We start from the raw sequence: 18938 nt of genomic DNA, 5'->3' as shown, positions 1-18938 counted from the left end.
ACAGACGCTGAGAGCTCCTGACGGGGGAGGAAACCTTGTGTGACTAGCTGGGTCAGAATGCTTGTTTGGAGAGGCAGATGCCAAAGAAGAAGTGCCAATTATTATTTCCTTGAACTTGACTTCCTGTTGGCAAATGGGGAAGGCAAAGAGTCTCCCAGATTTAGTTCAGCTGAACTCATGCCATTTAAAGCAGCAGCCAAAGTTCCACACCATGTGCCAGCAAAAAGACCTTTACATTTGTTTACTACATGTACCTGCTCAGTTTTTTCAGGTTCTCAGGCCCATGACATGCCTCCTCATGACCCTAGTTTTAATACGTCTTTCCAGAGAAGGATTCATTATGAAATGGAATTTTTAGTGTGTGTCTAGAATGAACAGGTTTTTCTTCCAGAGAACAGTTCTTCCTTTCCAACTCTACCACCTGCCTTTACTTGGGCTTTGCAAGGTGCTTGCCTGCTCTTAGGGTGTTGTCCCTGACTCCTCACACAACCTCACCTTGCCACCCTAAGCATCGTAGAAGTAAAATTAGTCAAACAGAGCTTCAAATGTAAGTTTAAACTCACTCCATTCTAGTGTCAGATCTGTCCCTAGAGTGTGGATTTGACAAGAACCACCACTGGTCTTTTGCCCACACTTTAGAATTCTCCCCATCAGAACCAATGGTTCTAGGTATTTGTGTGTGTGTGTGTGTGTGTGTGTGTGCACGTGCGCATACATTGAGGGCACGCTTCAAGCACAGAAGTGAAAAATGAAATCAAAACTCCTCATTGTTGAGCATTCAGCAATGCAGACCAAAGTGATATGAGAAAAGACACAGAAAACAAGAGAAAAAGGCTAACCTACACACTGCCTGCGATTCACCCAGCAGCAACCCTCCCCTTCTGATCACGCTGGGCCTACTGCTAAGCACTGAATTCAATATGTTCTGTATAGTATTAGCTGTCTTTGCTCCTAACATAGTGTCTACTACCAATTTTTAATCCTCCCTGCTCTGAGGACAGAGAACTAAATTCACACGCGGCCGTATTTCTACAGAATCCCACAGTATTTCTACATCTTTCTTATGGCCCTTACAATGCCTACCTAAAATCAGCCTAGGGAACCAGCCTAGGTGTCCATCAACAGAAAAATGGATGAAGAAAATGTGGTATATGTACACACTGAAGTTCTTTTATTTAGCCATAAAGAAGAATGAAATTATATTATTTTCAGGAAAATGGATGGAACTTGAGACTATTATGTTAAGCAAAATAAGCCAAACTCAGAAGTTTAAGGGTTATTATATTTTCTCTCACATGTGGAAGCTAGAGAGGAAAAAGGAAAAGAAAGATGATAGGGTGGGACCTCATGAAAATCAAAGGGAGATCAGTAGAGGAAAGGGCCTAGGGGTGGGAGGAGAGAAGGGGCAGGGAAGTGCTGGGGAGTGACACTGGCCAAATTATATTGTTATACTGCAAATCCTTCCACTATGTACCACTAGAACGCACCAATTAAAAAAGTGGGAGAGGGGAGAAGGGAAAAACAAAACAAATAAAACCCAGTCTTTCTCTACTGGACCACAAACTTCACTAGCCTGCCTTGAATCACACATGATTCTATGGGTCTTACTGACAATAGAAGACTGGAACTTTCTTATGAACAGATTTGTATCTGCTGTACTGCCTATCATTTTCCAGGCAAATGAGAGGTAACTGACACTTCATGGTGAATTAGTAGATGGAGCAGAAAGAACTACTGGAGCCCATTTTGGAAGTTTTACTAGTAATGACCTTATTATGCAGATTTACTCTAGTGTTTCTCAACAAAAGCACTATTGCCATTTTGGGGCCAAATAAATCTTTGTTGTGGGAACTGTCCAGTGCATTATAAGATGTTGAGCAGCATCCCTAGCCCCTACACACAATGGGCCAATGGCACTCTGCCCATTTGTGAGCAGAAATGTCTCTAGATAAACCACCCAATGTTCTATAGGGGACAAAACTTCCCCTGGGTGAGATCTGAATCAAAATAACAACTCATTAACATTTACACAGACATGTTAATGTTAGACTTGTAAGATAGGACAGACACACTAAAATTCCCACTGTAGAGAGGAGGAAATTAAGGCTAAAGTAAGTTTAAAGGTCAGAGCCTGCAAGCAGCAGAGCTGAGATGTGAAAACAGCAGTGTGATTCGGGAGTCACTCAATCAGAATCTCTGAAGACTGGCCATGAGGACTAAATGGGATAATGCCTATCAAGCACTCTGCATACCTGGCGATTGGTGAATCTTTCATTATTCTATACCTTATTCCTTGTGTGATATGGTAACCTGTACATTAGTCCTTGTAGTATATACATGTTCCCTGGATAGTATGTGTAGATAGCATGGGTTATATACTTTGTGAGACTACAGATTTAGAACTTTAAATTTTAATTTAGAATCATAATTTTAAGCCAACTTCAAAAAAGTCCATTGAAGGTAAAAGCTCCCTAAATGGTTTCTGCCATGACCTTCTGATCACTCCTCCCACGATCATCAGGTGGACCCCTCTCTCCTCACCTCAGTGATAATGGCCTTGTGCTGCTTTATTCTCTTTAGCTCTTCTTCACAGCTCATGACGTAAGATCTGGACAGAGGCAGTGGCTTTCCATTTCGACAGAGAACTGTTTGGCACTTGCCCACATTAGCAGAGGTCAAGGTGAAGGATCCTCCTGGGTCCACAGGGTCATGCTTGATATGACAAAGGACAGCAGCACCTCCAAGTTTTTGCCCAGCAGTTCCAAGTTTCCTGGAATCCAAAAAGGGGGGATGAAAACTCAAACCCATCATGTCTCAGTTTTATTAATTCAATGGGGAGGCTGCACCAATGGACAGGGCCAGGAAGGAGAAGGAACCTGGGAGTCTGACAGCCTCTTTCATCAAAGCACAAACCACTGAACTTCTCAGAGGAAAAGAGGCCCTGAACCTGACATCACACCCACATCGAGAGGCATCTGCTCCAAATGGGGGGAAAGTGTTACTTTTTCATTAAAAGTCACAGGAGTTGGTCTGGAAGGAAGGAGTCCTGAGACTGCCGTGTCGTCTGCTAACCCCACGTCAATCACTGTGCCCCTCCAGCACACACACTCCAAAGACAGCATGAAATTGACAGTTCCTCACTGTTCCCAGGAGGGGAAAACTGAAGGCATCACTTAGAGAAGGTATGAACTCAAGATGCTACACACTGATGTCCTTCAGAATAACCTGGCCACTCTCTCCCTTCTGAAAGACGCTGCCTGGTATGAGCCTAAATATCCAACTGCTCCTGTTTTTGCCACATACAGCCAAGACTTTCTGGATCAGAAATATCTATATTAGAAAGCGTACAAAAAGGCCACCTGGTAATCAAATACCAAGTGCTTATGATCTGTTCTTTGACTTATGACTATTAACTCATAGATTTATTGAACACATGAAGCACCTGCAAATTCTGACAATCAAAAGGCGCAAAGAACTCCAATTATAAGCCCTACAAATGGTAACTCCTCCCAGGTCTCTGCTGTTTCCACATAGAACAGCAGCAAAAGAGTTAAGAAAACCAGCCTACCCTGTTTCAGCAAGACAGACCCTCAGGTACTGTCAGCTCTTATCACACATCTAAGTGAAGCAATTGGTAATAGTAGCTATGAAAACTAGGGCTGCCTACTCACATGTATTAGATCAGGCACAAAAGAACATACAGTTCCCCCAAGGACTGAAAAGCTCATCGCAATCTTGTACCCTGTTAACAAAAAGAAAACAAGAGGCACACAAAACGCCCTGGAGATGGGCCTGCAATCTGGGTCACTACATTCCAATTTCCCAACATCCACAACTAGATTTGGCTTTAATGCCCTTCTAAAGCAGCTCTACTTTCTTCCTTTTAAAGGCAGAAATATTTGTGAAAAGTGGAGCTAGTAATCAGAGTTTGGGGCCCTCGACTCTTAATTCTTACTCAGCGCCTGAGTGTGTATAAAGAGCAGACCTCTTGGGAGGTTGCAAAGGATGTATGTGTGTGCACATGCTTGTGAATGTGCATGTGACACATCTCTCTCGGTTTTTTTCCCCCTAGAACAAGGTGGTGGTAAAACAAAAGCGTGGCTGGTAGTTAGAACACCCTCTGGAGTGTTCCTGCTTGAGCCCAAATCCAGGCTGCACCACCTACCAGCTCTTAGGGTACTTTGCTTCATCTCTCTGTACCTCAGTTTCTCAACAGTAAAGTAAGAAGGTAACCAGACCTATCTCACTGGAAAAAATGTATCACATGTACGGTATTTGGAACAATAACTGTACATATAAAGGGCTTGCTAAGTATTAGCTCTTGACATTGTTCAACGGCTAACTGTTCATACTCATTGGGAATCTGACACATAAGGCGATTCTGGGAGCAGGGACCCACTCCAGAACCCCTACAATGGGTCTCTGCAAGAAGAACCATTCATACTCAGACCCAGCTCCAGAGGTTACTGGGAACAGCCTCTGAAGCAGACACTAACACACTGATGACAAAACCACTTCCTCTGGTAGATTATCCGAGGACAGGAAAAGCAACAAAAGAGATCATCAACTATTACCATGACCTTTGGAGCACTAGGACACTTATCCCTTGAAGTCTCAAAGGAGCAAGAGTCTGTGGTACAGTATTTATAGACAGGCAACTCCTGCACAACCTACAAATCCCTTAAAGAGACTAAATGAGCAATTCTTTGAATGAGGGAGTCCTTATTGTTGACATCAGATCTGCTATCATTCTCCCTCCCCCACACCATTTTACAACCCAGACTGGCAGTCTGTGAATATCCTAGTCAGCTATTGGCCCACTTGTCCGTCAGCCTGTGAACATTCTCGGCAGTCATTGGTCCAGACTATCAGCCTGTGAACAATCGGCAGTCACTGGTCCACTCATCAGCCTATGAACATTCTCAGCAGTCACTGGTCCAGACTGTCAGTCTGTGAACATTCTCATCAGTCACTGGCCTGTTATTAGCCTGCAAACTACTGAACTACTTAAGAATAGCTCCCCCACCATTTTCTCTCTCTCTCCTCTTCGCTTTCATGCTCTCTCCTCCTGGCTTTCACTCTCTCTCTTTTCCTCTCATTTTCTCTCTCTCTTCCTGCAGGGAGACGCTCTGCCTGTTTGCTTAATAAAATCTCTTGCGTGAGTTTTTGCATCTGAAGTTGTTTCTGGGTGCTTTCACTTATACCTTTCAGTCCTATGGACCCAAACAACAACCCACCACCTGCAGTGACTGAAGCTGTGTGGCAGAAGCTGTGTGGCAGGTGGGAGTGGCAGGCAACTGAGGATTAGCAATGCTGCCTTAAACATCAAGTAAGGGGCAAAATAACAAAGAACGTTTCCACTCCTGGTCTAAAGTCTGACCACCTTAATTCCACAAAGGCTTTTACACTTCTCAAACCATAAAGGTCAACAAATGGGGATAGAAATGGCCCATTTCAAAGAGAAGGCCACACACCAGAAGGTCTAAACAGCCTGTGGAGCTCATGTGATTCTGGGGAGGGTGGGTGTTGCAGTGAAAATCTGGAATCAATACAGGCCCATAAGGTCCAATTCACTGAGAAACTACATTCCTGCCATGGACTCAGCTTCCTACAAAGCAGTCTCAAACCGGAGCACAAGCCCTCCTTGACCATTGGACAGCATCTTGAGCACCCAAAGTCCAAAGCAGTGCCCTGAGGTTACTGATTATTGGGCAACCACTTTGCTATCCAAAGGGCAAACACTTCAAGAGCAAGAGTGCATGCAGCAGAGTCCGTTTTACCTTTGCATAACAATGAATGTATTGACCATGTATTCTTCTTCATTTTTTGTTTTCTGCAGTTCTTCAGCCAAAATGTCACTCATGGTACATTGGAGAAGGTACGGCACCTCCACGTTGCGGTCTCCATCAAATACACCATACAGGGCCTCTCGGTTGTCACAGAAGTTATTCACAGACAGAGCTGCGACACACAACCTGCAAAGCAAGAACACTTTTGTGCTGAGTCTACCCATTTTTCCTTCTCTGTGCCCACTTGACTTACTTTTTTCCTTTCAGATTTGCCTATTCCAATTTGGTTGCTCTTCATGACTGTAGACATAGTAAGAAAAGGTAAACTAACCCCAGCTAATTTATATCAATTTCTACATTTGGAGAAGAATGATTAACACATATTATGCCTCATACATGCCTTCCCCATCCTTCTTGTCTGATTTTACTTTTCATGGCAGTGAAAGAAGGGGAAGAAGAGGTCAGAGAAATAATACGATTGTGAATTACTATCTATACATTCAATGATCAGTTATTAAGGAGAACCTCCACACTGAACCAAAATAAGGTGATGACTACAACACTAGACTAAAATAGAAAACACTGAAAGTATATAAAAATATACAAAAGGTCTCAAAACCACTTTTCAAAGGGCAGGAAAAAAAATGAAACAACTGTCATGGGACAAAGCTGGCTCTGCTTACTCCTGGGGAAAATCTGCATGCTGCAGCGCCAGGAGGAGGAACCCCAGGTGGAGGCCTATGGCCTCCCTGTGCTGAGGTGAGAAACTGGGAGCTGAGGGAAGCCCAGGAGGTTAGAATTCCCAGGCAAAGAGCACTGGTGGAGGGAGAGCCAGTTGGAGGAAGTGAATTGCTGGAAATCAGAGAACCCCACTCAAGCTCAGAGAAATTAAACTGTTTTCAAGTAATTTGCATCTCCGAAATTATCCAGAGTTAAACAGAGAGTAAAAATAAATGGGGCAGAGGACCCAGTTACAAGAAGCTCAACAAATGGCCAGCAAGAGAAACATGAAGAAACTTCACTGAGGCACATCAAAATCAAATTATTAAAAACCAGGAACAAAGGGGTGGGGGTGCAAAGCCGTGAATGAAACAACACTGAAGACTGTGGAGCATCATCTTTAAACTACTGATTTAAAAAAACAAAAACCCAAACCAACCACTAGACCAGTAAAAATGTCTTTGTAAAGTTAAATTGAAATTAAAACATTTTCAGATGCACAAATAAGAGAATTCAACAGCAGAAGGTTAGCCCTTATAAGAAATGTAAAAGGAAACCCTTGAGGCAGAAGAAAATGATATCTGCTGGAAATCTGGATCTACACACAAGAATGAAATACCCCGTAAATGACAAATAGGTGGAGACATTTTTACTGCTACAATGGGGGATGAGGTGGAGACCATACAACGGGTGTGTAGAGATCCAGAGACATCCTACAAGGCACACGAAGGCCTTCTGCCCTCCCCAATGACAGTGAAGAACTACCTGGCTCAAAATGTCAAAGGCATGGAAGTTAAACACTGCTTTAGAAAGTAACTAAAGTAAAAACACTAATGATGTAGAAATAAAACCTCTGACAACAGCAGCGTAAAGACAGGGAGGGAGAAGCAAGTACTCATCTGCAAGGTTCTTATATGTGAAATGATACAGTATTACTTGAAGGTAAGTTAAAGATTACACTATAAACAAATTGCACATGTGTGCACACACACGCACCTACACACTACAGAATAAGAACGAAGAAAAAAGACAAAATGTAATCATAAAAATAATCGAAAAGAATCAAGAAAAAGAGAAAAAGTAAATATAGAATAGATGAGACAAAAAACTATAGCAAGTTGAAAAATAAAATGAAGAGTATTACATGAAGAAAGATAATCATTCATAAAAATAAAGGAGTTAGTTCACCTGGAGGCCTCAACATTCTAAGTGTTTAGTCATTCAATAATAAAGCTTCAAAATACATAGAGTAAAAACTAGCAGAACTACAAGAAGAAACAGACAAATCCATTAATTATAGTCTATCACTCATCAACAGAAAAGACAGAAAATCAGTACAGTATTTGACTTGAGCAATTTTATCAACCAGCTAAACCTAATACTCTATCCAACAGCAATTCCAAATGTACTTTAACCAAGGCAGATCATATTCTGGGCCAAAAACCAAGTTTAAGTAAGCTTAAAGAATTCTAGTCAAAGTATATTTTTCACTATGTTGAAGAAACTTCTTAGAAGAAAATTTACAACTCTACAGGTTTATATTATAAGAATTAAAGAGGACTTAAATCAACAACCTAAGATTCTACCTTATGAAACTAGAAAAAGAAGAGCAAAACAAAACCAATGAAAGAAGAAAGGAAACATAAAAATAAGAAAAGTGAGTGAAACAGAAAACAGAAAAATGACAGGAAAAAGTCAATTAAATCAATAGCTAGTTCTTTGAAAATATCAACGAGCTTATAAACCTGAAACAAAATTGATCAGGAAAAAAAATTTATTAACATCAAGAATGAGAGAGTAAAAGGACATCAGTACAGATCCTATGGATATTTAAAGGTTAGTAATGATATTAGGAACAAGGTTATACCAATAAATTTGAAAATTAGATGAAACAGACCCTTTGAAAGAGATAAATTATTTAAGTTCATATAAGAAAAAAGAGATAATCCTACATGAAGACACTCACTGGCTTTACTGGTAAATTCTTCCAAACGTTTAAGGAAGATGTACTATCAATTCTATATAAATTCTTCCAGAAAACACAAGAAGAGGACACACTCATTCTATGAGGCCAGATTAACCTGGATACCAAAATCAGACAAAGACATTACAAGAACACTACAGATGAATATTCATCATGGAATACAGACATCCTCAACATATCACCAACAAGCTGAAATTCAGTAGCATATATGAAGAATAATACATCATGGCCATGTGGAATTTATACTGAGAATGGGAGGTTAATTCAACATTTAAAAAAACCAACCACTGGCCAGGTGCAGTGGAGCACGCCTGTAATCCCAGTAGCTCAGGAGGCTGAGGCAGGAGAATTGTGAGTTCAAAGCTAGCCTCAGAACTTAGTAAGGCCCTAAACAACTTAGTGAGACCCTGTCTTTAAATAAAAATATTTTTTAAAAGGCTGGGAATGTGGCTCAGTGTTTAAATGCCCGTAGGTTCAATCTTCGGTATAAAAAAATCCCCAAAAAACTAATCACTGTAACTCACCATACTACAGATTAAAGACAAAAAACTAGATGGTCATCTCTATGATGCAGAATAAAGTCTATGACAAAATTTTGTATCTATTTATCATTAAAACCTCTACTAAATAATTTTCTTAACTCAGTAAAGTGCATCTATAAAAATACCTTTAGTTAACATTGTGCTTAAAGAATGAATTTTCACCAAAGAAGATATACAGATGGTAAATAAGCATATGAAAAAGCATTCAGCACCATTAGCATTTAGGGAAATGAAAATTAAAACCACTAATGAGAAAGGCCAAAACAACATCATCTCACAATAATAAATTCTGGTAAGGATTTAGAAATACTAGAACTCTCATATGTTGCTACTAGAGTACAAAACAGTATAGTCAATTTCAACCTCGTTTGTAGATTCTTATGAAAGTAAGTATTACTTACCAATATAACCCAGCAATCCCATTCCTAGGCATTCACCCATAAGAAATGAAAACACAGAAACAAACCCACTCAGATACAGTTGTCTGATCCTTGACAAAGGTACCAAAAACAGTCTTTTTAAAAAATGGTGCTAGAAAAACTGGTTATCCATATCCCTGCACAAAAATCAACTCAAAATGGATCAAAGACCTAAGAATTAGACCAGAAACTATGCAACTCCTAGGAGAAAACACAGGGTCAACTACCCAGCTTTTAGGCACAGGCAATGACTTTCTCAATAGGAACCCTAAAGTTCAGGAAATAATGCCAAGAGTTAATAAATGGTATGGCATCGAATTAAAAACTTCTGCACAGAAAAAAAAAAAAAAAAAAAAAAAAAAAGAATGTGCAGAGAGAACCTACAGGATGGGAGGAAATTAGCTAGTTACTCTTCTGACAGACGATTAAAATCCAGAATATATAAAGAACTCAAAAATACACCACTGAATGAAAAAAAAAACACCAAATAATTAAGTTGGAATAAATTTTGTTCCTATAAAACAAACAAAACCAAATAACCCAATTAATAAATGGACAAATGAACTGAACAGACACTTCTCAAAAGAAAAAATACAAATGGCCAACAATACATAAAAAAATGTTCAACACCATTAGCAATTAGGGAAATGCAAATCAAAACAACCCTGAGATTTCATCTCACTACAGTCAGAATGGCAGTCATCAAGAATATGAATGATAATAAATGTTAAAAATGATGTAGAGAAAAAGGAACACTTTTACACTGTTGGTGGGACTGTAAATTAGTACAACCACTATGGAAATCAGTATGGAGGTCCTTCAACAAACAGGGAACCACCATATGACCCAGTCATACCACTCCTCAGTATTTATACCACTCCGCAGTATTTATCCTAAAGAGTTAAAGTCAGCATACTATACTGATACATGCATACCCATGGTAGCAGCGCAATTCACAATAACCAAACTATGGAATCAGCCTAAGTGTCCATCAACAGATAAATTAATGAAGAAAATAAGGCATAGCTACACAATGGAGTTTCACTCAGTCACAAAGAAGAATGAAATTATATCATTTGTATAAAAATGGATGAAACTTGAGACCATTATGTTAAGCAAAATAAGCCAAGCTGAGGTCAAGGGTTGCATTTTTTCTCTCATATGTGGAACCTAGAGAGAAAAAAGAAAAGAAAATTTGGGGAAACGGGGTGGGGGGTATCTCATGAAAATGGACAGGAGATCAGTAAAGTAGAAGAGGGGCCAGGATGAGAGAGGAGGAGAGGAAAAAGAGAAAACACTGGGGAATGATACTGGCCAAATTATATTGTTATATTGTATACAAGTATGAATATGTAACAACAAATCCCACCATTATGTACAACTGTGTGCCCCAATTAAAAAATATGGGAAAAAACCCTGTATACGACTGTTAATAGCATTTTTATTCATAAGTGCTAAAAACTTGAAACAACCTAAATATCCTCCAAATAATAAACCAAAATACATTCCATGCAAAGGAATCATACTCAACAACAGAAAGGAATGAACTACTGATAAACTGAATAACACAAATGAATTTTAAATGCTTTATACAGTGAAAGAAGACAGACTGAGAAGTCTACATACTAATTTCATTTATATAATATTCTGAAAAAGACAAAACTAATGGACAACAGATCAGGAGCTGCCAAGGATTGATAGCAGGGGTCAAGAACAAACTTTTAAAAAAGGGGTGTGGGTAAATTTTGGGGGATGATGAAACTGCTCTATAACTTGATAATGATGGTGGTTACAAGATGATATTCTTTCATCAAATTTGTAGAACTGTTCACTAAAAAAGGTGGATTTTACTGAGAATCTAATACTCCTTCTTACTATAAGCTAATAAGTAGGGAAAAAATACCGCAATTAAACACTTGCTATACCATATATATAAACTTGAAAATATAATCCCTGTCCTTAGGAGTTGAAGGATAGAGAGTAACCATTATCACTATTAATGGTAGCTAACAAGTCAGAGGGGTTTACTGTGTGTCACATGCTGTTCTGAGTACATATATCACACACAACACTTCGTGTGATCCTCATAACCACCCCATCAGGATTTCCCCTCATTATACAGATGAGGAAGTTAAGTTAACGAATTGAGAACTGCCCAAGGTCTCACAGCAACTAAGTATACAGCCCAGATTCTAAGCTGAGCAGTCTGATTCTTATCTCAGTACTTTGAAATTCCTGCTTCCATTTATTAAGAAAATTAAGTCATCACAAATTATATGGTAACTTGCAACAAAGTTAAATTTTATAATCATGGGGGGGTACTGGGGATTAAACCAGGGGTGCTTTATCACTGAATTACACCCCCAGTCCTTTTATTTTTCATATTTTTTATTTTGAGAGAGAGCCTCACTGAAGCTGGTCTATTTTTTTTCCCCCGTCTTTTCTTTTTGGGTACTGGGGATTGAACTTAGGGGCACTCGACCACTGAACCATATTCTCAGTCCTATTTTGTATTTTATTTGGATACAGGGTCTGAGTTGCTTGGTGCTCGCCAATGCTGAGGCTGGCTTTGAACTCATGATCCTCCTGCCTCAGCCTCCTGAGCCACTGGGATTACAGGCATGTGCCACTGTGCCTAGCTAAATTTATGATCATCTTAAAATTCTATCTTCCTTTTGTAAACTCCCCTTGCTAGTCATAGGTGTTGTATGAAGTAGACTTGGGGGAAAAAAATATGATTCTTTTTTTTTTTTTTTCCTTTTTCTTTTTAAAACTGTAGTCTGGACCTTGGGGTATATCTCAGTGATGGAGTGCTTGCCTAGCAACCCTGGATTCAATCCCCAGCACTGCAAAAACAAAACAAAACAAAACAAACAACCTCCAAAAAACCAGTGTGACCACTCTTAGGATTTCTTTTCTGGTGAAGCCTCCTGTGTGTTCTTTGGTCTGAGGAAGAGTCTAAATTACCCAATTGTAGCTCCCTGCTTGGGTTTCCCCAAAGGATCTGAAATGACCTGACAGGGAGGCAAGAGCACACCCCAGGGAGAGGGAGGGGAAGAGGAGACATTTACTGAGATCTGGAGGCAGACATCACCGTTCTCCCTTCTCTTCAAGGTGGCAAGCTGCAAGCTCCTTGTCGAAGTGACTACTTTACCTACAATGCCAAAATCGAAAAACCAGAACAACAAACTTGGTTTGTTGAGAAACTTCTGCTGGCAAAATCAAAGGGTAAGAAAGCCAGGGGATATAAAGCAGGGGCAAGGGTGGGCTGGGGCTTCTGGGAGCTGTTCGTCTTCCACCTCTTGATCCAGGTGGTGGTCTGAAGTGAGTTCACTTCAGGACAATTCAGAGTGTGCTTATTAGCACTTTTCTGAGCCCATATTATACTTCAAAATAACAAAAATAATAATAAATATTATTAAAATATTACTAAATATTATTAAAATATTATTCAAAATAATAAAAGTTCAAAAAAATTGCGGAAGGGGGAATTATGCCAGAAAAAAACCAGACCTAACTGGTTAGTTGTTTAATTCATATAGATGAGTAGGTATTAAAATATCCACAGATACTTTAAACATAATCTCAGATTTCACATCGGTGTTCTGAATTAGAAAGCATCTTCACGCAGGTCTATTAGTCCAAAAAGTGATCACCTCCAGAAAGGAGATTTGAGTAACCCAAAGAATATACTAATCCCCCAGCTAATAGGAGGACATAGAGTGCAAAATACCAGAAATACAGCAATGGCGAGAGCCCTGGAAGAACAGGGACAGCCTGCCCTGGTCACTGCCTTTGTTGAGCAAATGGAACAGAGGAACTACCTCTTTTCTGGAAGGCATTAAGAATTACCCCTTAGGAAAAGAGGAAGAGATCATGTGTCAGATCCAAAACTGGAGTTGATGCTATTTTTTGTGACAAAGAAGAGCAGTCAGCAAGGCAACAAAAATTCCACCTTTTACTCTCCATGAAGGATATTTGGCTAGGCAGTGGTCAGTGGTTCTCAATCCTGGACACACTTCAGAGCCACATGGGGAGATTTTAAAACATTCTGATTCCATGGACCTAGGCTGGGGAATTTTTTTTATTTTAAAGTTCCCCAAATGACTGATGCACCCAGGATTGAATATTAATATGAGCTATTATTAGATTTTCCTCCACTTTGGTTCTTCCTCTACTCTCAACACTGTGTTCTTGCACACTGTGTAATGAAATTATGACTACTCTAATTTATAGAATTCTATTTTCCTAAAACTAGTTCTTAGCACCTCCTCAAATAAAGAAAGCCTGAGAAGATTGATTACATTTCTCAGGAAAATCAACATTTGTATTTAAGAGAGGGAAAGTTGGTGAAAACAAGGGAAAAAAAAAAGAAAAAAAGAAATTAGGTTGGACCACTTCTGGAAACAGACAAGCAGAAGATATTACAGGGAATGGACATCAAGCTCCTACCAAGCTAATTTAGACTGCAAAAAAATAGCTCCATAGTCAGCATAAGTGATCTTGAATATGGACAATCAAAGCTATTTCTCCCTTAATACTACCCTGTTTTTGCTTGGTAAACAGGCTCCAGAGAAAGATAAAGGGGCTTTTCAAAGGAGAAGTGATGCATTTCAATGCTTAGGCCTTTTCCAAACACTGGAGTCTTACATAGATATAATGTGTCAGTTACACTGTATCCTAGCAACACCTCTCACAAAAGGAGAGTATGTGATGACAAGCAGGGCCTTAGCTTGGTGTTCAAACATAAGTCATGAGGGAGTCCAACATGTTCAAAGAAATTTGACATGAGAAAAGTATGTGCCACAGCACTGGATTTCTTTCCACCACACTAAAGGGGGACAGGCAGGAGGCAGTTCTTGCTCCAAAGTTTCATCCAACTTACTTGTTTTTTACCCCTGAAGCTTCTGTATAACCATGACTCCACACAGCTGGGGCTCCAGATGCATCTCCTGCCGAAGGCTGATCAATTTTGAAGCAGCGGATGTTACTAACAAGAGAAACAGGGAAAATAGGAATCATTGAAACCAAACGTGTGAGTTGCTACCTTTATCTCAGAAATGAAAAACACCTGCTAATCACTCTGTACTTACCAGTTTCTACTATTTACTGTGTCTAAAATATTTATTAGCAACAAGAACCATAATAATGAAAACCAAGGGGCATATACACATGGCATGAGAATTAGTTTTCAGGAGTATTATAAAAGCACCTATTGGAGATTGTGACACACTCTACATTAGATGGCTCTTCACTCCTGAGAATGAAAAGGACAGCTCTCAGTCTCATCATGAGAAAAGAAAATTCAAATATTAGATTATATTCTTTCACTACCAACATCTAAACTTGAAATGAACAAATTACACTGTGGTTAGGGTATGTGAGAGAAATCAACATTCATCTCCAAATCCAATTCCTGTTCGTATCATTCCTTCAAATATTTAACAAATAATACTGAGGACCTTTCCTGGACTGTTCAATGCTGCCCTCACTCAGGTAAGCCGTTTACACTAGGACTACCATAAAAATAAAATGTACAAAGTAAATGAGGGGTATTTTAATAAATAAAAGTTAACTACATGCATTTAAGAGGTTTCAATTCTTGTCTCACCTCCATTTTCCAATTGGTCCAATAGGACCCCATACAGAAATATTAAAAAACAAACAAACAAAAAACCCAAATGAACAACAAAAAACTCTCAAATGGGGTTTCTTTAAAATCAGTCTACTACGAAGTATTCAGTGCCCCCAAACAGGAATTCATAGCAGATATGAAGTACGTCTGTAGAAAGACTGGATACCATATGGTCAAATAAATCCTGCTTTGCTTCTTGTAAATTGCTGCTGGATTTTCCCCCATGTAATCTGAACAAGCGAAAAAGTGCAGGTGTCATCTCTTGACAATACCTAAATACTTTTTTCATGACTCCCAAAACTTCATCTGTTGGCATCTATGAACTCTTAAATTTAAACAAGTATGAATCTAATGAATACTCTTCCTGAGAACCAGTTAAAACTCTATGATGTAAACTTATACTTAAAAGTATTCATTTTGATTATAGAACTAGTTGGTGGTAACAGCTCTGAAATTTAAAAACATTTGGTTAAAGAAAGTTTCTACTTTCAATTACTAGCAAATATTCACCTGCCTCCTTATCCTAAAAAGCTGAAAAACATGTAAATCATACATGGTGTCAACAGGAAATTCACAAATTAACACTTCATTTTACAGTACAGCTATATATCCTCTCTTCCAAGTTTTCCATTCTACTACTAAACAAAACAAAAAAAGGCATTTCAAAAAAAAAAAAGATATCTGCCATTATTTGCTCTCTGTACAACCTGATACTAAATTTTATCCATCTAAAATGATAAGCCATGGGAGGGCTTCTTAAATCTTAAAGCTCTCACTATATCTTTCCTACCTTTCTGAACTCGAGGGAAAAGTGAAGGATCATGTCTAAAGATACTGGTAATTTTTATAGAACTCAGAGTCTTCAAAACAAACAAACAAACAAAACAAAACAAAACAAAAAACTCCATTTCCAATCCTGATCATTAAAAGAAAAATTAATCCTTAACCTCCCTGCCCCACTCAATGATCCTTTCTAGTGAGGCACCAACTAACTTCTCTGCCTAGCTAACCACAGCATGGTTAAGCAGTCATCAGAAGGAATCTGTATGTTCACTCTTGGACATCTTCAAAGGAGTTTGAGAATAAGAGCAGGAGTTCAGTCCCACAGGAGAGGTCCCATAAGCACTCCCCTGGCTCATATAGAACTAAGAAGCCAACCCTCTAAAGCAATTTATTAAGAACCCACACCCTTCCAGATGTTAAACATAAGGTAACGTTTTTAGGAATATGATTCATTGTCTGTTACTAAGATCTGAGAGCACAAGGCCTTCTCCACAGGAGTTCAGCTACCCTAGAAACCTTCACAGATTTTGTTTATGTGTGTATAAGGGGTGGAGTCACCCCCCAGGGTTTCACGTCTTTTTTTCTAATTACATCACGCATATTTTCTCAAGTTGCTTTATATTCATTCTAAATATAATTGGAAATATTCTAATGACTATCCCCGTGCTTAAAATGAAAACTATACTTCTGATTATTTTTTTAAAATAAAATTTTGCTGTCAAGAAGCTTGGTCTAAGTATGTGAATATTTTTAAAAGCCTGATACAGTAGACCAGTTGCTTTTAAGAAAAGCGATACCCATTGGCACTCCACTACCATGACCAACTTGAGGAGGAAAGTGTTAAGTATTTTAACTAAAATTTTTTTTAAGTCTCTGCTCAAATGAGTAGTTTTCTTATTTACTTACAAGAGCATTTTCTATTAAAAATATTAATGCTTTTTTATTTGGTCAAGGTTTCTAGTTTGTCATTTGCCTTTTAAATTTACTCTTGGTAATTTAAAAACTTTCATGTGTAAAACTTTCATGTATAAAATTTAGGTATAAACACATATACTACATAAACATCAAAGCCAATATATATTTATTGATTTCTTGAGACTTTCTCCCATTTTTTGACCTAAAAAGTCCTTTCTAGCTTGTGAATATATTCATATGACTTCTTTTTACTTTAAAAATTATTGTTTTTTATAGATTTAACTCATTTAACTCAGCTGGAAATAAATTTGGTTTATTTTGGTATGAGATAAAAATTTTTTTTCTGCAAATAGCTAGTTTTATTTATTAACAAATCATGATTCAATTATTTTTAATGGAAAAATTTCTTATATTTATAAAAAATAATCAAGAAGATGGAAATATATTTTGACACTCCATGTACCCTTAGACTTTCAAAGTTCCTCAGAAATCATGCAGGCCAGATTTCTTATTATACAGATGATCTCACTGAGGTCTGGACAAACTGAAGGAAAAAGGCCAAGGTTTCTCATACCTGATCAAGAGTGGCAAGACCCTGGTTCCCTGTCTTCTCCAGGACACTCTACTGGGCAGTGTTCTTCAGTTAGACACAAAAATCAGTTTGGTACTTAAAATGTCAACAAACAGGCACTAACTAGGTCAATTCTAGCCAGTAATCCCTGTAAGTGTTCTTCAAGTTTTGGCTCACACAAAACTGAAGTTAGTTTTAATGGACCATTCACCATAATTCTATTCTTCTTGTCAGTTTTTTTCTGAGATAAAGGATGAGGACTTTCAGCAACACATATTCCAATACTGTATAAGAATATATGACAGGCACAAGGACTAATGTGGGTCAGTGTTCAAGGCTGCCATTTTAAGATACACTACAAAAACCTAAAAATCCAGAAAAGTTTAAAGAAAATAAAGACTACCCATAATACAATTATACATAGAAAAATACTATTAAAAACTTTTTACATATTCTTTCAGGCATTTTCTTGCTGTATTCATGCACACTTACCCAAGGTGCACACATATATTTTGTAAAAAAATGGGCTTATACTGTACAAATTTCTTTGTAAACTTTTCCACTTAATATATCATAGAGATCTTTCCTATTAGAATGTAGGTCAGCATCATGATTTTTTAAAAAGAATTTTTTTGGTAGTTATAAATGGACAGCATGCCTTTATTGTATTTGTTTATTTCTATATGGTGCAAAGGATCAAACCCAGTGCCTTGCATGTGCTACAGAAACACTCTGCCACTGAGCTACAGTCCCAGTCCCCAGCATTGTGATTTTAATGACAGTATAATATTCAATTGTGGAGTAGAATTATTTAATTCTTCCAACAGACGTTTAGAGTTCTGTGATGAGCATTCACATAAAGACATCTTCTCTACTGATATTACCTTTAGCAATCTTCAACCTGTAATTCTTTATCAACATGGAGGATGAAGCAGTGCCAAAGAACTCTTTCCCAAACACAAAGAGAACTTCAGTGGATCTAGATGCTAAAGTTTCACATTCCCAGTTTTGCTTAAATAATCTGAATTTTAGCTTCAAATTGTCAATTACTCCCACATCATCCATCTCTTTCAAAATCCTTCCTCAATTGCATTAAGCATCCCAGCCTTGTGTGAGGGACTGCTGAGACTCCCACTGACATCTTGGCTGTTCTTTGTGCTCTGGTCTTCTATATCCTGCTAGGACAGCAGACAAGAGCTATCGAGTCTACGGGGGCTTCCCACTTTATTTCACGTTCTCACCAGGTTATAAATCCCACTGTCAGGGAACAAAGGTGGGACCACAGTGCTTAACACAATACTTACTTCAGCAGTTCCAGGGTTTTGTGATCAAGGGCAAGGCGGGGGTTTCCAGTCAGGTCTAGTTCTTGCAGTTTGGGGGGTAGGTTTTCTGGCAAAGTGACTTCAGTTAGCTCATTGCAGCTTAGGTCCACACACTGAGGAACAAACGGAAACAAGGAGATGGTCTGGGGAAATCCTTTAGTTCTATACTCTTACCCTCTGCAGGCAAATCAGCTCAACCATGTAATAACTGGTCAAATACAGAAAGAGCAGCTCATTTGCCACTCTGCCATGCACATT

At 38.6% G+C, this 18938-nt stretch overlaps 1 protein-coding gene across 1 annotated transcript in view; it reads right to left on the bottom strand.

Moving 5' to 3' along the window:
- Phlpp1 (PH domain and leucine rich repeat protein phosphatase 1) overlaps positions 1-18938 on the bottom strand; it is a 215675-nt gene that overhangs the window by 2543 nt on the left and 194194 nt on the right. Inside the window, exons 13-16 of the mRNA XM_047526484.1 lie at positions 18663-18793; positions 14340-14444; positions 5781-5975; positions 2542-2770 (exon numbers count right to left, since the gene is read on the bottom strand). Of these exons, the coding sequence (XP_047382440.1) occupies positions 2542-2770; positions 5781-5975; positions 14340-14444; positions 18663-18793 (660 nt within the window). The remainder of the gene's footprint in view (positions 1-2541; positions 2771-5780; positions 5976-14339; positions 14445-18662; positions 18794-18938) is intronic.

This window comes from Sciurus carolinensis, chromosome 15, assembly GCF_902686445.1.
Source record: "Sciurus carolinensis chromosome 15, mSciCar1.2, whole genome shotgun sequence".
Classification (NCBI taxonomy): Eukaryota; Metazoa; Chordata; class Mammalia; order Rodentia; family Sciuridae; genus Sciurus; species Sciurus carolinensis.
The sequence above is the reverse complement of the archived record's forward strand: the minus strand, read 5'-3'. Positions and strand labels throughout refer to the sequence as shown.